Below are 17,138 nucleotides of genomic sequence, written 5' to 3'. Positions count from 1 at the left end.
GTTTGAATGGACCTTCAGGAGAACACCAGGAGCTCAGCAGACCTCCATCACTCTCAGGGTTTCAGGTCTGCCAGGATGGCAGCTCCCCATTTTGGAGTGCAGCTGTCAAAGTACCTCATATACTCCATCCCAAATAATTTTCCTTTTCCATCCACAGTGAGATTTATGTCACCAATAGTGCTCAAGAAGGGTTTCCTCCTCCAAGCGGATGGATAGGCAGCGAGCTGCTCAGCTACTGCTCAATCACCAGCAGGTTTCTAGAGCACAAGTTTTCACCTGGATGCTTAGGATCACTCCTCAGTGAGCAGGTAATCTAACATGCAGAAATGCCCTGGGGAGCAGAGATGGGGGCCATGTTCACTTGCTTCCCAGGAAAGTCCTAGCCCTAGGATGCAAGGTAGGCAGGAGATAGGTGTCTTAATGACTCCAAACAGGGAACCGAAGGTAGCTTGTTATTTCCCCATGGACAGTACTAGTCACTAACATGTTATTCAAGAGATGAGTGTCTAAGCCCTCATTTCTGGAGCCACTATTTCATCCTTCTTTTTTGTTCCTGAAACTCCTACATTTCTAACTACACAAAGGAATAAAAAAGCTGTCTGAAAAGTCATCCTCCTAGGCAAGAACTTTAACCATTAGAATATAATAGAAAAATTGTCTGCTACTACTACAGTATCATCAACTTAAATCGGTTTGGATGAGACATTTAATGCGCTGCTACCTGTCAATTTCAGAGCTACTAAAACCTCTTATCCCTTCAATAATTACCTCCCTTTGCTGCTTCATTTCTTCAGCCATCCATTATAGCCGCCCCAGCATTCACACTGCATGCTTCTCAGTAATCTCTCAAATACCTGTTGTTGCATTCTCCATTAGTTACAGCTATGAACTGCTGCACTGCAGCATATTTGAATAGTTCGCTTGATATCTTATTGTTAAATACTTAAGTTGCAGCTCATCAGTTTAATTTTTATGCTGTTACCACAGGATTGCTGAGTTTTCAATGGCAGTAACAGCAGCACCCTTAGAGGATTTTCAGAGATGGTTATTGCTAATGGTACTCAAACTTCATCGGTCTTGCAATGAGGTGAGTATATTTTTTAGAATAGACAAAATATCCCATGAAACATTTCTCTCTTAAAGCACATCTCAGCAGAAACGGCTAAATCCTCTCACTCTTATTCTGACTTAGCTGCTGTGGTAATTAAAAAGCCCTTGTGAGTTGCTCTGATCCCAGGGAAAGAGAAGAACATGTTGCTCCTCCTTTCACATGTTATTAGCAATTTTACATCAGATTTCTTTTCCTTGGTTCTTTTTTCAATCATGCCAAAACATGTCAAGCGAAAAATTCAACAGCATGATCAGCAAGTAGGAGCATCTTACAGTAGCCTTCAAACATCCTTGATTGCTTGTTAAGAGAGAGGTTATCTCTTTTCAACTTATTGTAGCCTCAGGAAAAAAACCACAGGCAGGGTGGAAAGACTTTTCTGTGGATGTATTTTATTCTCTTAGGATTGCTCTCATGTCTTGGTCATTACCTTTAAGCAATCCAGAACAGATTGCTTTGACATCTCAATATAAAGCAAAACTCCTGTTTTCTGAGGCTGTTCCCAGAGAAGCTGGGAGATCTTTGCTGGACAATTTCATAAACATGCTACACAAGTATCTGCTGGAGACAGTCATTACTTACAGTATTGCTAGAGGATGAGGTTTTTTCAAAGGTGTTTCTCCAGTTTCCAGATCTAGAGAAGAGGATAATACTGTGTTATCCCACCATAGCAGTTTAAGACAAGACTGCTTTGCCTAGTCTTCCCTCATAGTGTCTAGATGTTAAGATGTCAGAAATAGCAATAGCCTGGTTACAGGAGAGAAAAAAAATAGCTACTCCTACACTTCTTGTGATTATATGTGGCAGGGGAAACCAGCAAGAAAAACTAGAAACTTGGTGTCTCAGTTATGCAGAACTATGAACCAGCACCCATGAGTGACATAACATGTCACGGCAGAAATATAATAGACATATTTTTACAGAGGAAATGCAGCATTCATAATTGTGTATGTGTATTTGTATGTGATAAGCAGTGGCCTTAAAAGTAAAGCAGTAGGGTACATATTCATGAAATGGCATTAACATTCCTAAAAGTCCTGCCACTCTGAGCTGGCTTGTCTAACTTGACAATGACTCTCTAGGAAAACAAATTACTGCAGACCCTGCACAGTTGGTACCAGGATGTATCACCAAATATAATTTTAGAAATTTCCTAGAGACCACATAAGTAGAAAAGCACAAGTGTTCTGAAAAGTATGAATTCAAATGTAATCAGTAATAGCATCAGCTGAAACACTGTTATATGAAGACACCATATATTTGCCCTCTGGCTCTTTTGTGAATACATAAATAACGTAATAGCATTCTTGTACTAATAGGCACCAATAATTTTCTCAATTGTTTTCTACTTCCCCTGACAATCTACCAAGTTGTTAGTCCATGTCAGTCTGATATAAAAGGCACTTCAGAACAAGTGGATAGAAATACATCAAAAAGTGGTAATCAGAAACAACAATGTATTAGATTGAAAATGTGGTCACTCATTTAACAGGCCAGTCCCTAAAATTTTAGCAAGGCTCTCATTATTTTATCCAGTATGTTGTTTCAGGGGAGTGCTGTTGGAGATGTTAGCATTCAGATTTTTAAACATTTCTCACTGCAGCCAAAGGTCCTACTGTTTCTCCTTTATGATGACAGGCAAGCCACTCCTCTCTTTCACTTCATGATACCAATCATAGAGACTCAAGAAAAAGACCATTAGCACCATATATGGCTGAGATGGAGAGATATTTTGCTCAGAAGGGGCAAGATCTTGTATTTCACATGACTTACAAGCCATTCCAGTGTGTATTTGCTGTAGGAAGCAGGTACAGCATTAGAGGAGTTGTCAGTCCTTTGGGGGAAGCTGCTAATGGAGCCTTTGCAGTTCCAGCAGGGTACACAGAACAGCCCACACATACCAGCACTGCAGCACTGGCCAGCATCACCTCTTCTAACTTCACCTGCATTCCCTCCTCCTTTATCTTTGATGACTAACAATTGCTATCATTACTAGCAATTTTCTGACAGAATATGTCAGAGGCAGGATGTCCAAGACAAATGAGTCCTTGTGTGTGTCTGTGTGTGTGTGAGGGGAGAACTCCAAATGCAATCCTGTCATGAGCCTACAGTGCCTCAAGGTCCTGCCCTTACACCATGAAGAAAGAAAGGCACAGCTTGTAACTTGCAGAGAGAAAAAATAGCTCAAGTGAAATAACATTTCAGAGAAACAATCAAAGGGAACCTCTTCTTTCTCTGCCCTTTTGCAATACATTTCAAGCTTCTGCTTGAGAGCTTCCAAAGGAAATAGGTATCAGCATTTCATAGTGATCAAAACAATATATCATTTTCTTAATGCTCTACCCAGAAACTTTTAAAGAAAATGGTCTAAAAATTCAGCAAATAATCCTACTCAGTTTTACAAATTTCTAAAAAAATGGGAAAACTCTGGAATTAAATTTAAGGGAAGCATTAAATATAATTGTCATTACCTGTTCTGTCCCTAAAGAAGTTTAGTATTGCTTAGTTTTTCCTGAGATTCTTAAATAAAAAAAAATTTCCAATTTGTAATATTTCCTTTTAGCAGACAGAGGAATTGACTGGTGTTTCTAAAGATGTTCTCCAGCACTCTTATTCACTGTTCATTATTTGCAGCTTGGAAGTGCATGCAGGTTCAAATAGCATTGGAAGATCATGTGTTTGATACTTTATAGATGTTTTGCTGCAACCCATGGGCCTAGAAATAAAAGACAATTAGAAGACCAGAAAGAGTGATCCTCTTGTAAATAAGAAGTACCAAATAGCAACCAGTTGAAGCATTTACTCAAGGGCACACTAAAAGAGCTCTCTCAGAGCCAGCTATTGGGCTTGTATCTCCCAAGGTCTTCTTCATAAGAGCATCCTTCATGTTCCAACTGTCTAAAAAATGGGAGGTAACTGGCTCTGCTGGGTAATTATATGTCAGAGTAAAGGAATTTGAAATGTGGCGTGCTTCAAGGCTCTTTTCCTTTCCCATCTCCCATGCTGTAAATACAAAGTCTCTTGGTGAAATCATTACTGAGCACAGGACAGAGTCTTACCATTATGCTGAAGATGCACGATATGTTACCCTGGCCTTGTAGCTGCAGGGCCTGGTCCAGGGGAACTTTTGAAAGACACGGTTAAATGAATGCATCAGAAGTATGCATTCCCAGACTTGAGAAGATCTGTGTCCTTGGCAGAGGTCACACACCTCAAGAGTGTACTCAGAAGTCTCCAGCCTATTGCCACACTGCATATACTAACAGAGCCTTTTTTATTATTTTATTCGGTTGCATCGTTCCAACACTCCATCATAGGACTCTCAATAGGGCAGCTGACATCATTGCAGCTGTACATTATCTCAATGTGATGGGTTATTGTGACACACTATGTCCATCCAGCAAGTTTTTGGGTTTTTTTTGCTTCAGCTGCCGCTTATTATTTTTAAATCTTTCACCAGGCTTTACTTTGGTTATATTTAAGAAATACTTGCTGAGCTCTAAAATGGTGTGACTCTGCTCATACACCACCCACTGTTGAAAGTATCTACCACTGAATATGAAGTCAGCTGGGTAGCTTAATTCTGTTATGACAGCCCTCCAGACTAAAATTCCTTCTACATCACATCTATTCTCATTTACCCATTTCCAGTCTTATGAATTTAGACTGAAAATATACCTCTATTTTCTTGGTTTTGACATTAACATTCAATGCAAAATAGAAAATGTGACATACAAACTTTAGTAAGGGTATGACAAAGCACGTGTTTGTGTGGAACAGTACATGTACATATGTCCATTAACAACATACAGTGTTATAAAAATGTAACTAATATTAAATTGGACTACTCACTATGTACAGAAATCTATTTCAGGATAGTTTTACATTTTTATATCCCCATTATAATTTTATAAGCACACCATAAAATACAGTGGAACTTTTCTATTTACTCTTTTATGAGCACAATTGCATTCCAAATGGTATTCAAGACTATACACTCTTGTACTCTACAGATGTCACATAATATGTAAATATTTTATTGTACAATGCACACATGGAGACTTGTGTCCTACAGGGTATCCCCTAATTTATAAGTGCTTGATGAAGATGTTTAGATTTCATTTGGTATTATTTATTTTTGATAGCATAGCAGGAAGGCTAGTGTACAGGGGATAACCTTGATGGATTTGCTATGACAGATCTGGTGCTTACAAAATCTTCTACCCCAAAGAAATCAGTTCTCCTGCAGTGATGGCTCATGGGAAATTCGGATCACTTCCATTAGCAACGATGCATTGGTAACGATACTGTATTCAGATGTTGAGAACTCATTTTAGCTTAAGATTTATACAGTGAACATAGAGAAAGCAGGGTGTTTTCTTGGATGGACTTAGAGCAGCTGCTGTGCATTACTTCCTGGCAAAAAGATAGCTGCAATATTTATATTTTTCCTTCCATTTGCCAGCTTTCCTTCGAAGTTGCTCAGTCACCACGCTGTATTTTTCAGGGAATAAAGCTACTCTCATCACCAAGAACACTCCAGGGCCCTCTGACAGGAAGCCCCTTCCCCCACACATGGCCTACGAGTCTCACATCTGTCTGTCTGAAGTCATTAATCCAAAGACTTCCATGAAGGCGGGACTCTCACGCTAACAAGCTGGCAGCTTGGGTTGTGCTCTGTTTCCTGGCTCCAGCTAAAGCCTTCCTTGCAAGAGGTTAGAAAGAGCAGCCCTTCATTTTAAGCAATGTTCCAGTGAGTGACTTGAGCTGAACGACAAGCGCTTTCAGAGCAGCTCAGTCTCAAAACAGAAGAAAGGATCTTCACAAACATAATAGCACAGTCCTTTTGTATTTAAAATATTAATTAAATAAATTTTTAAAATTCTTCACATAAATCGCTCCTGTTTCCCTTACCTTTGTAATGTTGGCAGGGACGTGGCAGAAGCCACAGTACAATTCAAGGTAAAATTCAACAAGGTTCAGGCTATACCATACACATTTCACATGAAATCTACATGTGTTTCACTATACAGTAAGCTAACATTTTGCCAGCATGCAAATGAAATACAGTTTCATGGTGGCTGTTAAGAAAAAAAAAAGCATTATCAAAACAGATATCATTAATTTCATAATTAGACTATAACAACTCTTAACTTTGAGACTGGAAAAGTACAGAGAAAAATAATTGCCATTAGTTTTCTTTCAAACCATAAATATTTCAAAGGGGCTTTGAGATTATTTTATTTGGGAATTTGAATTATTATTTTTTAAACAATTTTAATAATCTCTTCCACCCAGTAATATATTTTTCTTCCAGAAGACATATGGCTTTCTCTGCTTTCAGGCTTCCACGGAATTAAGTTCTTTGGGAGGTCAGTAACACATTTCTAAAGCTCTTTACAGTGATCAAACTGAATCCTTGACCTTTTTTTTCTGGTGTCCTTGTGCTATGAACTACACATATTAAAAAGCAGCTAAAACAAGGCAAGTGAGATTTTCCTGATTTGAGAAAGTTGCTGATTGCCAAATACCATCTAGGATGGCTTTGTGACATCCTTCAGGAGGAAAGAGGGCTGCAGATAACAGTACAGAGCACCATTTCTGTGAGCATTCCTGAATCTCAAAGCAGTTTTTAGAAGCTTTAGAATCAAACTAGCTAAAAGGCAATTTACTTTAACTCCATCCCTGTATCTTTGCTGGCCTGATTAGCAAAGAAGAGCCACAGCCAAAAATGTGTCCCACTGTACAAGTCATTCACTTACCACTCAAGTGAAGACATTTCTGCTGCAGGAAATGACCACACTCTCAATGTCAAGATATTTTCAGCATCCTGGAATTTATTAGTGGACATGGATAACAAGTGCCTCCTAAGGATATTTTATTTGACAGACACATTCTGTTAACAATAGTCCTTGCTTAAATGGGTGTTCACCAATGATTTCAAGGGAAGAATATACTAGCTCATGCAGCAAACTGAAGGTTTCCACCTAAACAGGCATAAGTGCTGATGCTATTTAGGTAGAAAAAGCACAGCCTAATTTAACATCACCACAGACAGCTTTTACCAACACCCTCAGAAAACTTGTCTGGTCCAGGACATCTGTGATTCATAAGACCAGAAGAGCTTGCATTCCTGTCTGCTTCTTCTTCTCGATGACCTGCTGACACTGCTAGTGATTTTATACTGTCCTCATTAAGAGATACTGGCAAATTGGAACAGTGCTATAGAAGGCAAAGATTTCAGTCTTTAAAACAAATATGGAAATTATGCTAATATTGAAATCTAAAAGGGGTAACAGATATGTCCCTCACAAGGTCATAACATAAAAATGCACAAAAAATAACCTACCAGCTGCTGAGATGCAGTTAGCTGATCTCCCTATTCATTGTTATCCTTCAGAAGCTATCAATTTATCAGGGGATACAGACGTGGGAGAGAGGAAAAAGAAATACAATAGAAAGAAAACTAAAACAAACAAACAAAAAACCCAAACAAAATCCCAAACAAACCCCAACAAACAACCCCTCCAAAACAAAATAAAAAACAGAAAAGGAGACCCCAACTGAAACAAAATATGATATTTGATAAGTAATGGTGTGAGTCAAATTCGCTGCAGTGAATAGAATGTTGCCACCAACTTTAACACACTCTGGATCTGTCTTAACTGAGAAGAAGACATGAAAGGGAGAATGTTTATGATATTTTTAATGCAGTTTTAAGTAAAACTTCTCCCCAGAGTGCTGTGTTTACTTGTGAAGACAAAATATACAGACTGGGCTAGTATTTAGGAAAAGGATTAACTGTAGAAGGCAACTTGTATGAGCAAAAGCAAAGCATAAAAACTTGTGCTCAACCTGAATGTATGAATATTCCCAAAAATGCTGCATGATGACTTCAGGAATGAAAAGTAAATATATTCTAAGCATTTCATTAGACCACAGCTGAAATGTTCAGTGGCTTTCAAGATAAAGCCAAGAACATGATAACAAAGGGAATTGTTAAAAAATATAAAATAAATACAAACATCTTCCAAATGTATGGCTACTTTAGTGGGAGAAAGGTGGGCAAAACTCATGATTCCCACATACATGTATTTATTATTTGTTCCTATTGAAAGCAGGTTTGACAGAAAACAAGTTTCATAGTTTAACCCCAGCTAGCAACTAAGTACCATTCAGCCCCTCACTCACTTCCCAGCCCAGTTTCCCTTGTGGGATGGGAAAGAGAATCAGAAAGAGGTAAAACCTGTGGGTTGAGATAAGAACATTTTAATAACTGAAATAAAGTAAAATATATAATATAATAACAGTAATAATAATTATATAAAAACGAGAGGAATAAAACCCAAGAGAAACAACTTATGCACAAGACAATTGCTCACCACGCACTGACCAACACCCAGCCCATCCTTAAGCAGCAATTGGTGGCTGCCTGGCAACTTTTCCTAGTTTATACACGGGGCATGATGTTCTTTGGTATGGAATATCCCTTTGGGCAGTTCGGGTCAGCTGTCCTGACCATGCTCCCTCCCAGCTTCTTGTGCAGCTCCTCACTGGCAGAGCACGAGACAGTGAAAAGTCCTTGGCTTAGGGTAAGCACTAATTAGCAACAATTAAAACATCAATGTGTTAAAAACATTCTTCTCCTACTAAATCCAAAACACAGCAATATACCAGCTACTAAAAAGAAAATTAACTCTATCCCAGCCAAAATCAGCACAACAAAACCAAAAAAATTGCTGTTGATAGCACACAAGTAAGAAAAACAGTTGTATCCAGTCAGTTAGCCCAGGTTATGGGCATCCTTGAGTACACACTGAAAATACTAAGTCCTCAAAAATTATTTCTGAAAAGTCATACAGCATAGCAAATATAGCCTTAAACATCAATAAAGGGAAGAAGTGTGGTTTATTAAACAAGGAGTTTAGTTTCAAGTATATTCTGTAACGAGAAAGAACAGAACAATTGCTGAGGGAAAAAAGAAAATAAACAGAAAAAAAACAAAACAACCACAACTCCAAAACACAACACTAAAAATTCAAAGCATAATGGTACAATAAGCAATAAGCAGCCTGGGTTCATAAGGAGCACGTCATGCCAAGGAAATATGATTGCTTTTTTGATAGAACTGCAAAAATCCTGGATGAAAAATACACAGCATGATTTTAATAAAGGATTTAATACAGTGTCTTACTAAGTCTCCCAAAATTAATTCAAATTGCTTCAGATGTAAGCACTGTCATGTAAATTGAAAGGAAGTTGAAGGATCACAAACACTGGCTGATGAGAAATGGTAGCACATTGCACTAAGTTGTGGGGAGGTGGGCAGTGGGTCTACTGCAAGGTATGAAGTTGTCTCTTGTTTTAATAACTTCATTAATAAGTTTGAAGAAAAGATAAACAGTATGTAAAACTACCATGGCAGACAAAACTACTGAGAGTAATGTTAAACTGGCGGAAGATAACAAATTAAGGTCTAACTTGAGAAAAGAAAAAAAAAAGTAAAAGTTAAGCATCAAGCTACTGCTTTGGAGAAGGGACAGCCCACAGCAAAAAAAACTCAAGCATCTTCTACAGGCAAAGCAATGGCCTCCACTAACCCTAAGAATGAAGGTAATATATGTTACTTATGATACATATGACTCTTTGGAATGCACTTCACTGGACACAAAAGCTAATGCATATTTGAGCTGCATATTTAATAGTTTAATGTGGCACAAGAAAGGAGAAAATCATCTGCACAGAGAAAACATAAGGTTTTAATTGTTTATCATTAAATACATTTTAGCATAGCAAAGTAGAGAAAAATCTTGAGATGCACATAGAAGGGAGAGACAGAGACCACAACACCAGGAGGTAACAACAGGGGCTAGGGACAAATAATCTAAAGATGTCTGCTCCAAGATTTCAAGGGAGGAGGCAGCCCCTACACCACAGTCTCTTCATTTTACAATTTATTCCTTTAGCTGTTCTTTTCCTCATATTCTCTCAAGAGAATCTGTTCTTCCTCACTCGTGACTTTCTTTTTCTTCTGACAGCCTTTTTGGCTCCTCTCATTCTTTTGTCTTTCACAAAGTCTTTCTCAGCTTTCCTTCCTCTCATTTTCTTAATTTCTTTTTATAGTTGGATAAGGCTGCTTAAAATCAACTACTGAGATGTCATTCAACTGTCTCTGCCACTCTGAGATATATGTTATCTGGACTGGGCTGTAGGTAGGGTTAGAGGAAGTGCTCATATGCTAGGGAATTTTGGCCATCTCAAGGACAGAAATGCTGTCAAAACCTTTTGAAATTCTTTGGAATTTCTCAGCACAGTTGAAAGTGAAAATGGTGGAGCTTCCATTCTTTCCTCAGTTTTTCCACACCAGCTGTGAAACCTTTGTTATGGCCTGAGATTTTCCATAGTTCATGGAGCACAACTAAGAAGTCACTACAGTTCAGATCTTAATTTCCCTTGCACTTCAGTTTTGCATTAAATAACAAACTAGGGCAAGTAGTGACTCGCTGGAGCAGTGTTCCTGCTGATTATCCGTATCACAATGGCAGTCTGACTTGAAGCTCTGGATGCTAGTTTGTGCTTTTTAGGGTTTATGCCTCCAATTCAAATGAGTTGAAATAGTCAAACTCCAGTAAATATAGGAAAAAAATATTTTGTATAAAGCAGCTAGCAAAGCCCAATGAAACCCCACACAAACAAAAAAAAAGTAATCAAATGGGCAAATATCTAAGAATTCTCTGAAATGCAATGATCAAAAGAATTTCACCATGGTGGATGCTCTAAGAAAAATCACTGTTATGCTGAACACTAACTAACATTTTCAAAGTCTGTAAAGGTTTAACCTGTGACCATATGATTCTTACTGCTCTTTTAAACTTCTTAACAATTACAGAGTGAAAAACTTAGATAAACTCTTAAGAAGGAAAGGTTTGGTTTTTGTTTGTGTTTTTGGTTGGTTGGTTGGTTGGTTTTGTTTGTTTTTGTTTGTTTGTTTGTTTTTTTACTGATCTGAATTTCATAGCCAGGCAAAGAAAAATAAAAGTTTTTGCATCTCACATCTAGTATTGTAGATTATTGAGACCTTTATTTGTTTGAGCACTTTCTGCAGAGAAACTTGTGAAGATGATCACAAGTAAAAGGGATAATGTTAATATGAGAGAATAGAATGAATTTATGGGGATGGATATCACTCATGCAGCTTCACCTTCATTGTCTTAATCTATTGTCTATCAAGGATATCCAACAATAATAGATATGCTTTCCCACAGTTCCACACTATATAACTTATTTTGCAAGTAATTCACCTTAAAAAAAATTGATGACTTCTCTCTCCAATGATCAATGTTTTTAAATAGTCTATATATCATTCTGCCTTTTGGATAAAATAGGACAGAAAAGCAGCAAGGCAAGTATCAATCACATTTTAGTTTTCTCTGTAACATAGATACTCGTCTTTTTATTACTACTAATAATAGAAGAGTTGGTGGAGTTTATCTTTAAAAACAAGGATAACTTCAAAACCAAATCTATTTGGACTGTGTGATATGAGCACCGATGCTTACCCTTTAAAACAGAACACAAACTTCAGCAAATGAGAAAGGTTAAAAGGAAAAGCATTATAATTTAAAATGTGAAACTAGACAGGAATAGAAATCCATACTCAGGAGCCATCAGAAGCTTTCCTAATGGATGTCAATAAATGCACAATCAGAATACTAATTACAAGAAATTCTCAATATTATCATTAAACTTTGGATTCCTTCTTTAATTTATATTTCAATCTTTTCAGCACTTACTTATTATTATTTATTGTTACAGAGCCTGGTCCAACCATATAAAAAACTGAATTCAACAACAAAAGTCCTTCCATTGATTAGAGTATGTTTGTCTGACTGAAATAAAAAACCCAATGATACCATATCACAGAAATTATATTCTCTCTGAACTCAGACTTCTATGACAAAGTAATACACATCAAAATCCAGTGGGATGTAAGACGATAGCGTAAACAAATCTGTGTTTTTTATAAGAAAAAAAAAGTTACCCTATTAAATTTAGCTAAACAAGAGAGAAGAACTGAGTGTAAAATAGATAAGGACACCATATTTTAAAACCAAAAAAAGGACAGAAGTTATTTTGGGCAATATACTCTTTTTCTTCTTCGTGGATAGATTGTTGAATATTGCTAACCATATCCTGGGCTGTATCAAAAGAAGCCTGGCCAGCAGGTTGGGGTAGGTGATTCTGCCTCTCTGCTCCACCCTCACGAGACCCTACGTGGAGTACTGTGTCCAGCTCTGGCACCCCCAACGTAAGGACCTGTTGCGCTGGGTCCAGAGGAGGCCACAGAGATAATCTGAGGGCTGCAGCACCTCTCCTACAGAGACAGGCTGGAGAAGAGAAGGCTCTGGGGAGACCTTAGAGCAGCCTTCCAGTACCTAAAAAGAGCTGGAGAGAGACTTTTCACACACAAGGGACAAGGGGTAATGCCTTCAAATTGAAAGAGGAGAAGTTTAGACTAGATATGAGGAAGAAATTCTTTGCTGTGAGGGTGGTAAGAAACAGGTTGCCCAGAGAAGTTGTGGATGCCCCATCCCTGGAAGTGTTCAAGGCCAGGTTGGATGGGACTTTGAGCATCCTGCTCTATGCTCAACATACGTGGCAGGTGCATGTATCCAAGGTACACGGCAGGAGGGTTGCAACTAGATGATCTTTAAGGTCCCTTCCCACACAAACCATTATATGATTCTATAAACCCTGAGCACAGTTAAAAAGGACAGCAATAATCCCTTCTTGCTGAAACACGGTAACATGTTCAGCATTCCTTATTCAGGTAATGAATATTGGAGATGTCAGAAAAACCAGCACTGCAGGCATTGAAAGCCTATTGATTTTTTTATCATAGTTGAAACATTGTAGAACACCAACAAAGCAGAATAAATGTATTTGGAAACCTTTCATTTTTATTTATTTTTCACGTAGGAACATGTTTATTGCTGTTCCTTTTATAGATTTTCGCTGCAAAAACATCTGTGAATTTTAGTTCCTTCATCTAACGGAGTAAAATGTTTTGAGTGTTTTCTGGTTTTCTTTTTAATGTGTTATAAATATAAAAGTCTGCCTGTGGTTTTTGAGACCATTTCTAGGCTGATGCACGGTAGAAAGACTGTCAAAACATGTACAATTTCTTTAGCAGAGAAACACACTACAAGCTGTGAAAGCCTGAATGAACTGTAGGCTGTATCGGAATACGATAGAGTGGAAGCTTTATCCTAAAGGAAGATCTTATCAAAAGAAATAATAGAAATATTTGAAAGGCACAGGACATGTGCACCATCACACCCTAAAAAAACCCACAACAAACTCCCCTTCCCCCCTCAAAAAAACCAAAACCAACAAAAAAACCCCAAACCCTAAAAGTCAGAAATTATATGGACTGCAGCAAAATTTCAATTAAATATTTGAGACCAAAGAAATCAGAAAAATGCAATTTTCAGACACTAACTTTCAGTATCTAACAGGGCAGCAATAATAAACAGAGGCAAATTAACTGTTTTTAAAGCCAGCAAAAGAGGACCTTCTTAGACTGGCCGAAATAGATAATTATGATGTGACAACAACATTCCTCTGATTTCCTTTGATGTAAATGTTCTAGTAAGACAAAAGCCCTGAAGAAAACACCAATCATGCCAATATAAATACATAAAACTTCTCAAATTCAGGCAGGGTGGTTATATGGCTACAATCTAAAAAAAATCAATTTTTTTTCAAGTGCTCTTCTTTGCAACAAACAAAATACCTAATGAAGTAAAAGAAATGTGACAAAATGTAAGCATAAAATAATGGCTTTTAAGAATTTTCTTTGTGTTTAGAAAGAATTTTTCTCCATTTTAAAGAAGGTGGAATGCTGACAGTGGAAAATCTATGCACAACTCAGCTCTTGTCTCACCATTAAAGGATCAGTGATGTAAACCAAATACTGCTTAACCTTCTTCTTCATGATCCATATTTCTTGAACTATGTAGAAGGGCAATATATCTGCTAACTCCTGTACACTCCTTCCATATAAAAGCCAGCAGCAATATTCCTCAGTACCCTTTAAGAACAAGCAGCGAATTTATCATATCTGCTTGTAATGCCCTTTGGGACTCTTCAGGAAGAAAGGCACAGTAAATGTAAGCTCATTAGCATCATTAACTCCTTTTATACACCAGCTGAGCTCAGAAGGAAAAATGGGAGAAAAAATATAAGGGCAAAAAAGGTTAAATATATTTGCCATTATCTTCCTGGTAGGTATTGTTAGTTTCTAACATTCATAGATACCTTTATTAGATGAAACTTATTATTTATTAGGAAGTTTTAAAATTAGCTTGATCATTTGCTTCCATGAGATGACACTTAGGTTGCTAAGGAAGAAGAAGAAAATGGCTTGACTTACGTTAAGGGGCATGCAACACAGCAGTGCCTACTTATTACACGTTCTCCTAAGACTTAAGGTTCCCACAGGTACACCTCACCTACATGTGTGAAAGAACAGTCTGAGGAAAATGAAAAACTTTTGGTTTGTTCTGTTTGTGTGTTTTCTGGGTTACTGTCATGGCCAGGAATGACACCTGGAGTTGAATGGGACAGGACTCACCAGCTTTAGCCATTGAAAGATCACATTTTTCACCCAAAATAATTTTCTAAGCTCCTCCTAGCGTAGACATGTCTGAGTAGCACCTGCAGCTAGGATTTTATACCACATGTTGGACATCACTATCAGATAAATGGCCTCGGGAAGACACTTTTCTCTCTCTGTTGACAGCAAGGTCAGCCCAGTGAGTACCTTCATGTACAGCCTACCTCTCCGACAGCTAGGTGAACTTGTGCAGCTATATTTTTAATATCATCAAGAATTAACAATTCAGACAAAAGGATCCTTCTGACACTACAGCTTGATTCAATCTCACTGAGAAAAAATGGTACTAATCTTGCCTCTTGTTGCAGCCAAGAGATTGGGTTTATGTGTATATGAGACATGTATTTTCTGTTACTGTTGATTTCCATAATTTTCTTTGTTGATCATTAATACAAAGAAGATAGGGCCCCAACCTGCAACCACATCTCAGGTCCTTGGGATCTCAAGATTTTAGATCCACAGTCCTGATTTCAGTCCCTAAACCAGGGAGCTCTGGCATCTTTTACTAAATTTCTGATCTTTACATCAAATGGGTTAAGCTTGAGGGGGGAAAGAATGCTTTTCAAACTGCTTTATGGGAAACGTTTTAAACTTTTAAACTGGTTGGGCATAAGTTGCAAGAAAATTCTTAAAAATGGAAACAAAGGCGATGGAGAATCCTTAAGGGTACTTCTATAATATTTACTTGCATATTCGGCAAGCTGTCGCCTGAATGAAGTAAAAATCAGAGGAATAAGAGGAAGAACTATGAAGTTTATCTGACTGTATAAAGCCAAGAAACAAAATCACACACAAACGTCCAAAGCGGGAGAGAAATCCGTGGAGACGTTTCTGATGCTGTTCCGCTGCGGGCCGATGTTTCCTTCAGCTCAGCCTGGTGCTTCATGTTGCGCTCTCACCCGCCGCTTTCCTCCCTTGCCCGTCGTGGCCTCTGCCCCTGTAGCGCGGCTCCTGAGCCGCCCCGGCGCCGACAGCTTCCCACACTGCCTCCCACCCAGCCACCCACCCGCGATTCGTGCAGGGCAGAGACTCCTGGTACCGTCGCAGGGCGCTCCGCTCTCCTATCGCTCTCCTCGGCCCCGCTGGCACCCGCGGGCCGATGTGGGCAGCCAGACCCTGACATGGGGGCGAGCCGGCAGAGACACACCGGGCGGGCAGCAGGGTCTCACGGAGCGGCTCTGGGGGCGGCCGGGGCGGGAAGGGCACGGCTGGCCCGGCCCCGGCCCCTCCCCTCGCCCCGGCGCCCCCGGCCGGCGGGCGGTGCCTCGGCCCCGCGGCGCCGCTGGGCGGCGCTTGCGCACTGCGGAGGCCGCCCTGCCTGCCCGCCTCCCCGGCGCGCCCCGGGAGCCGCGGCGGAGCCGGGCTGAGCGCAGCGGAGCCTCACCGGGCTGAGCGGGGCCGCGGCAGCGGGAGCCGGAGCAGAGTCTGCTGCGGACAAGCCTCTGCCTGCCTGGGCGGCCGCGGCTGCCGCCCCGCTTCTCCTGTTGCCCGCACGACTGGGAGGCAGGAGCAGCCTCGAGGGGTCGGTCCCGATGCTGCGCCTTCCCGGTGCCGGCAGCAACTTTGCCGCTCCGGCCGCGCTCGCTGCTCCCTGCCGCCGTTCGAGCGTTCGGAGGGTGCAGTGACCGATCCCAGCAAGAGTTTTGCAAAGCTCTGATACACCTTGAGCTGCTCGCAACAACCTGTGTTCTCCGAGGTGCTGGAGAGAAGGAATTATGTGTTCGCGACCGCCCGGCGAGGGGAGGTGTCTTTCTCAAGGGACCTTTCCTCACCCATAGAGCTGCCGGCTGCCCGCGACGACGGGAGGACGCAAATGGGCAGAACGAGGCCGGTGTGGCTGCTGGCGAGGAGGCAGCGGTCCCGGGAAAGGGCGGAGCGCCGGGGGGGGGTCCTCCCGGCGCTGCACTTGCTACATTAACTCGGCGCGTCGGAGACGGCGACACAACTTTCTAGGTCCGCCCCGGGTGGCGGCGAGAAGAGCCTCTTCGCCGCTCCGCTCGCCGCGCTCCCAGCTCCGGCCGCTGCCCGCGGCGGACCCCGGCGGCAGCGGGAGCCGCGCTCCGGCGGCAGCAGAGTCGCGGTTTCTCCCGCTCCGGCCCCGGCGAGGAGGGCTGTCCCTGGGAGCCGGGCGGGCATGTCTTCCACTTCCAGCCCCGCTGAGCGGGGCGCACGCCGCCTCTGAAGGGGAGCGTGTGAGCCCCGCCGCCTCCCGGCCATGCGGCCCCTCCGCGCTCCCCTCGCCTTGCTCTGCCAGGTGCTGAGCGCCTGGGCTGCCTGCACCCTCGCCCCGGCTCCCGTCGCGGCCGCCGGGCCGCCGGCGCCCCCGCAGCGCGCCCGCTCGCAGCCAGCCCC

At 41.0% G+C, this 17,138-nt stretch overlaps 1 protein-coding gene across 1 annotated transcript in view; it reads left to right on the top strand.

The window, feature by feature from the left end:
* The first annotated feature begins 16,186 nt into the window (after window positions 1–16,186).
* Window positions 16,187–17,138, top strand: part of GPR37 (G protein-coupled receptor 37) — a 14,458-nt gene continuing 13,506 nt past the window's right edge. The window contains exon 1 of the mRNA XM_027639885.1: window positions 16,187–17,138. Coding sequence (XP_027495686.1) covers window positions 17,002–17,138 — 137 coding nt within the window. The 5' untranslated portion in view covers window positions 16,187–17,001.

This window comes from Corapipo altera, unplaced genomic scaffold, assembly GCF_003945725.1.
Source record: "Corapipo altera isolate COAL_440 unplaced genomic scaffold, ASM394572v1 1b, whole genome shotgun sequence".
NCBI classification, from domain to species: Eukaryota; Metazoa; Chordata; class Aves; order Passeriformes; family Pipridae; genus Corapipo; species Corapipo altera.
Note: the sequence above shows the minus strand (reverse complement) of the source record. Positions and strands in the feature narration are given on the sequence as shown.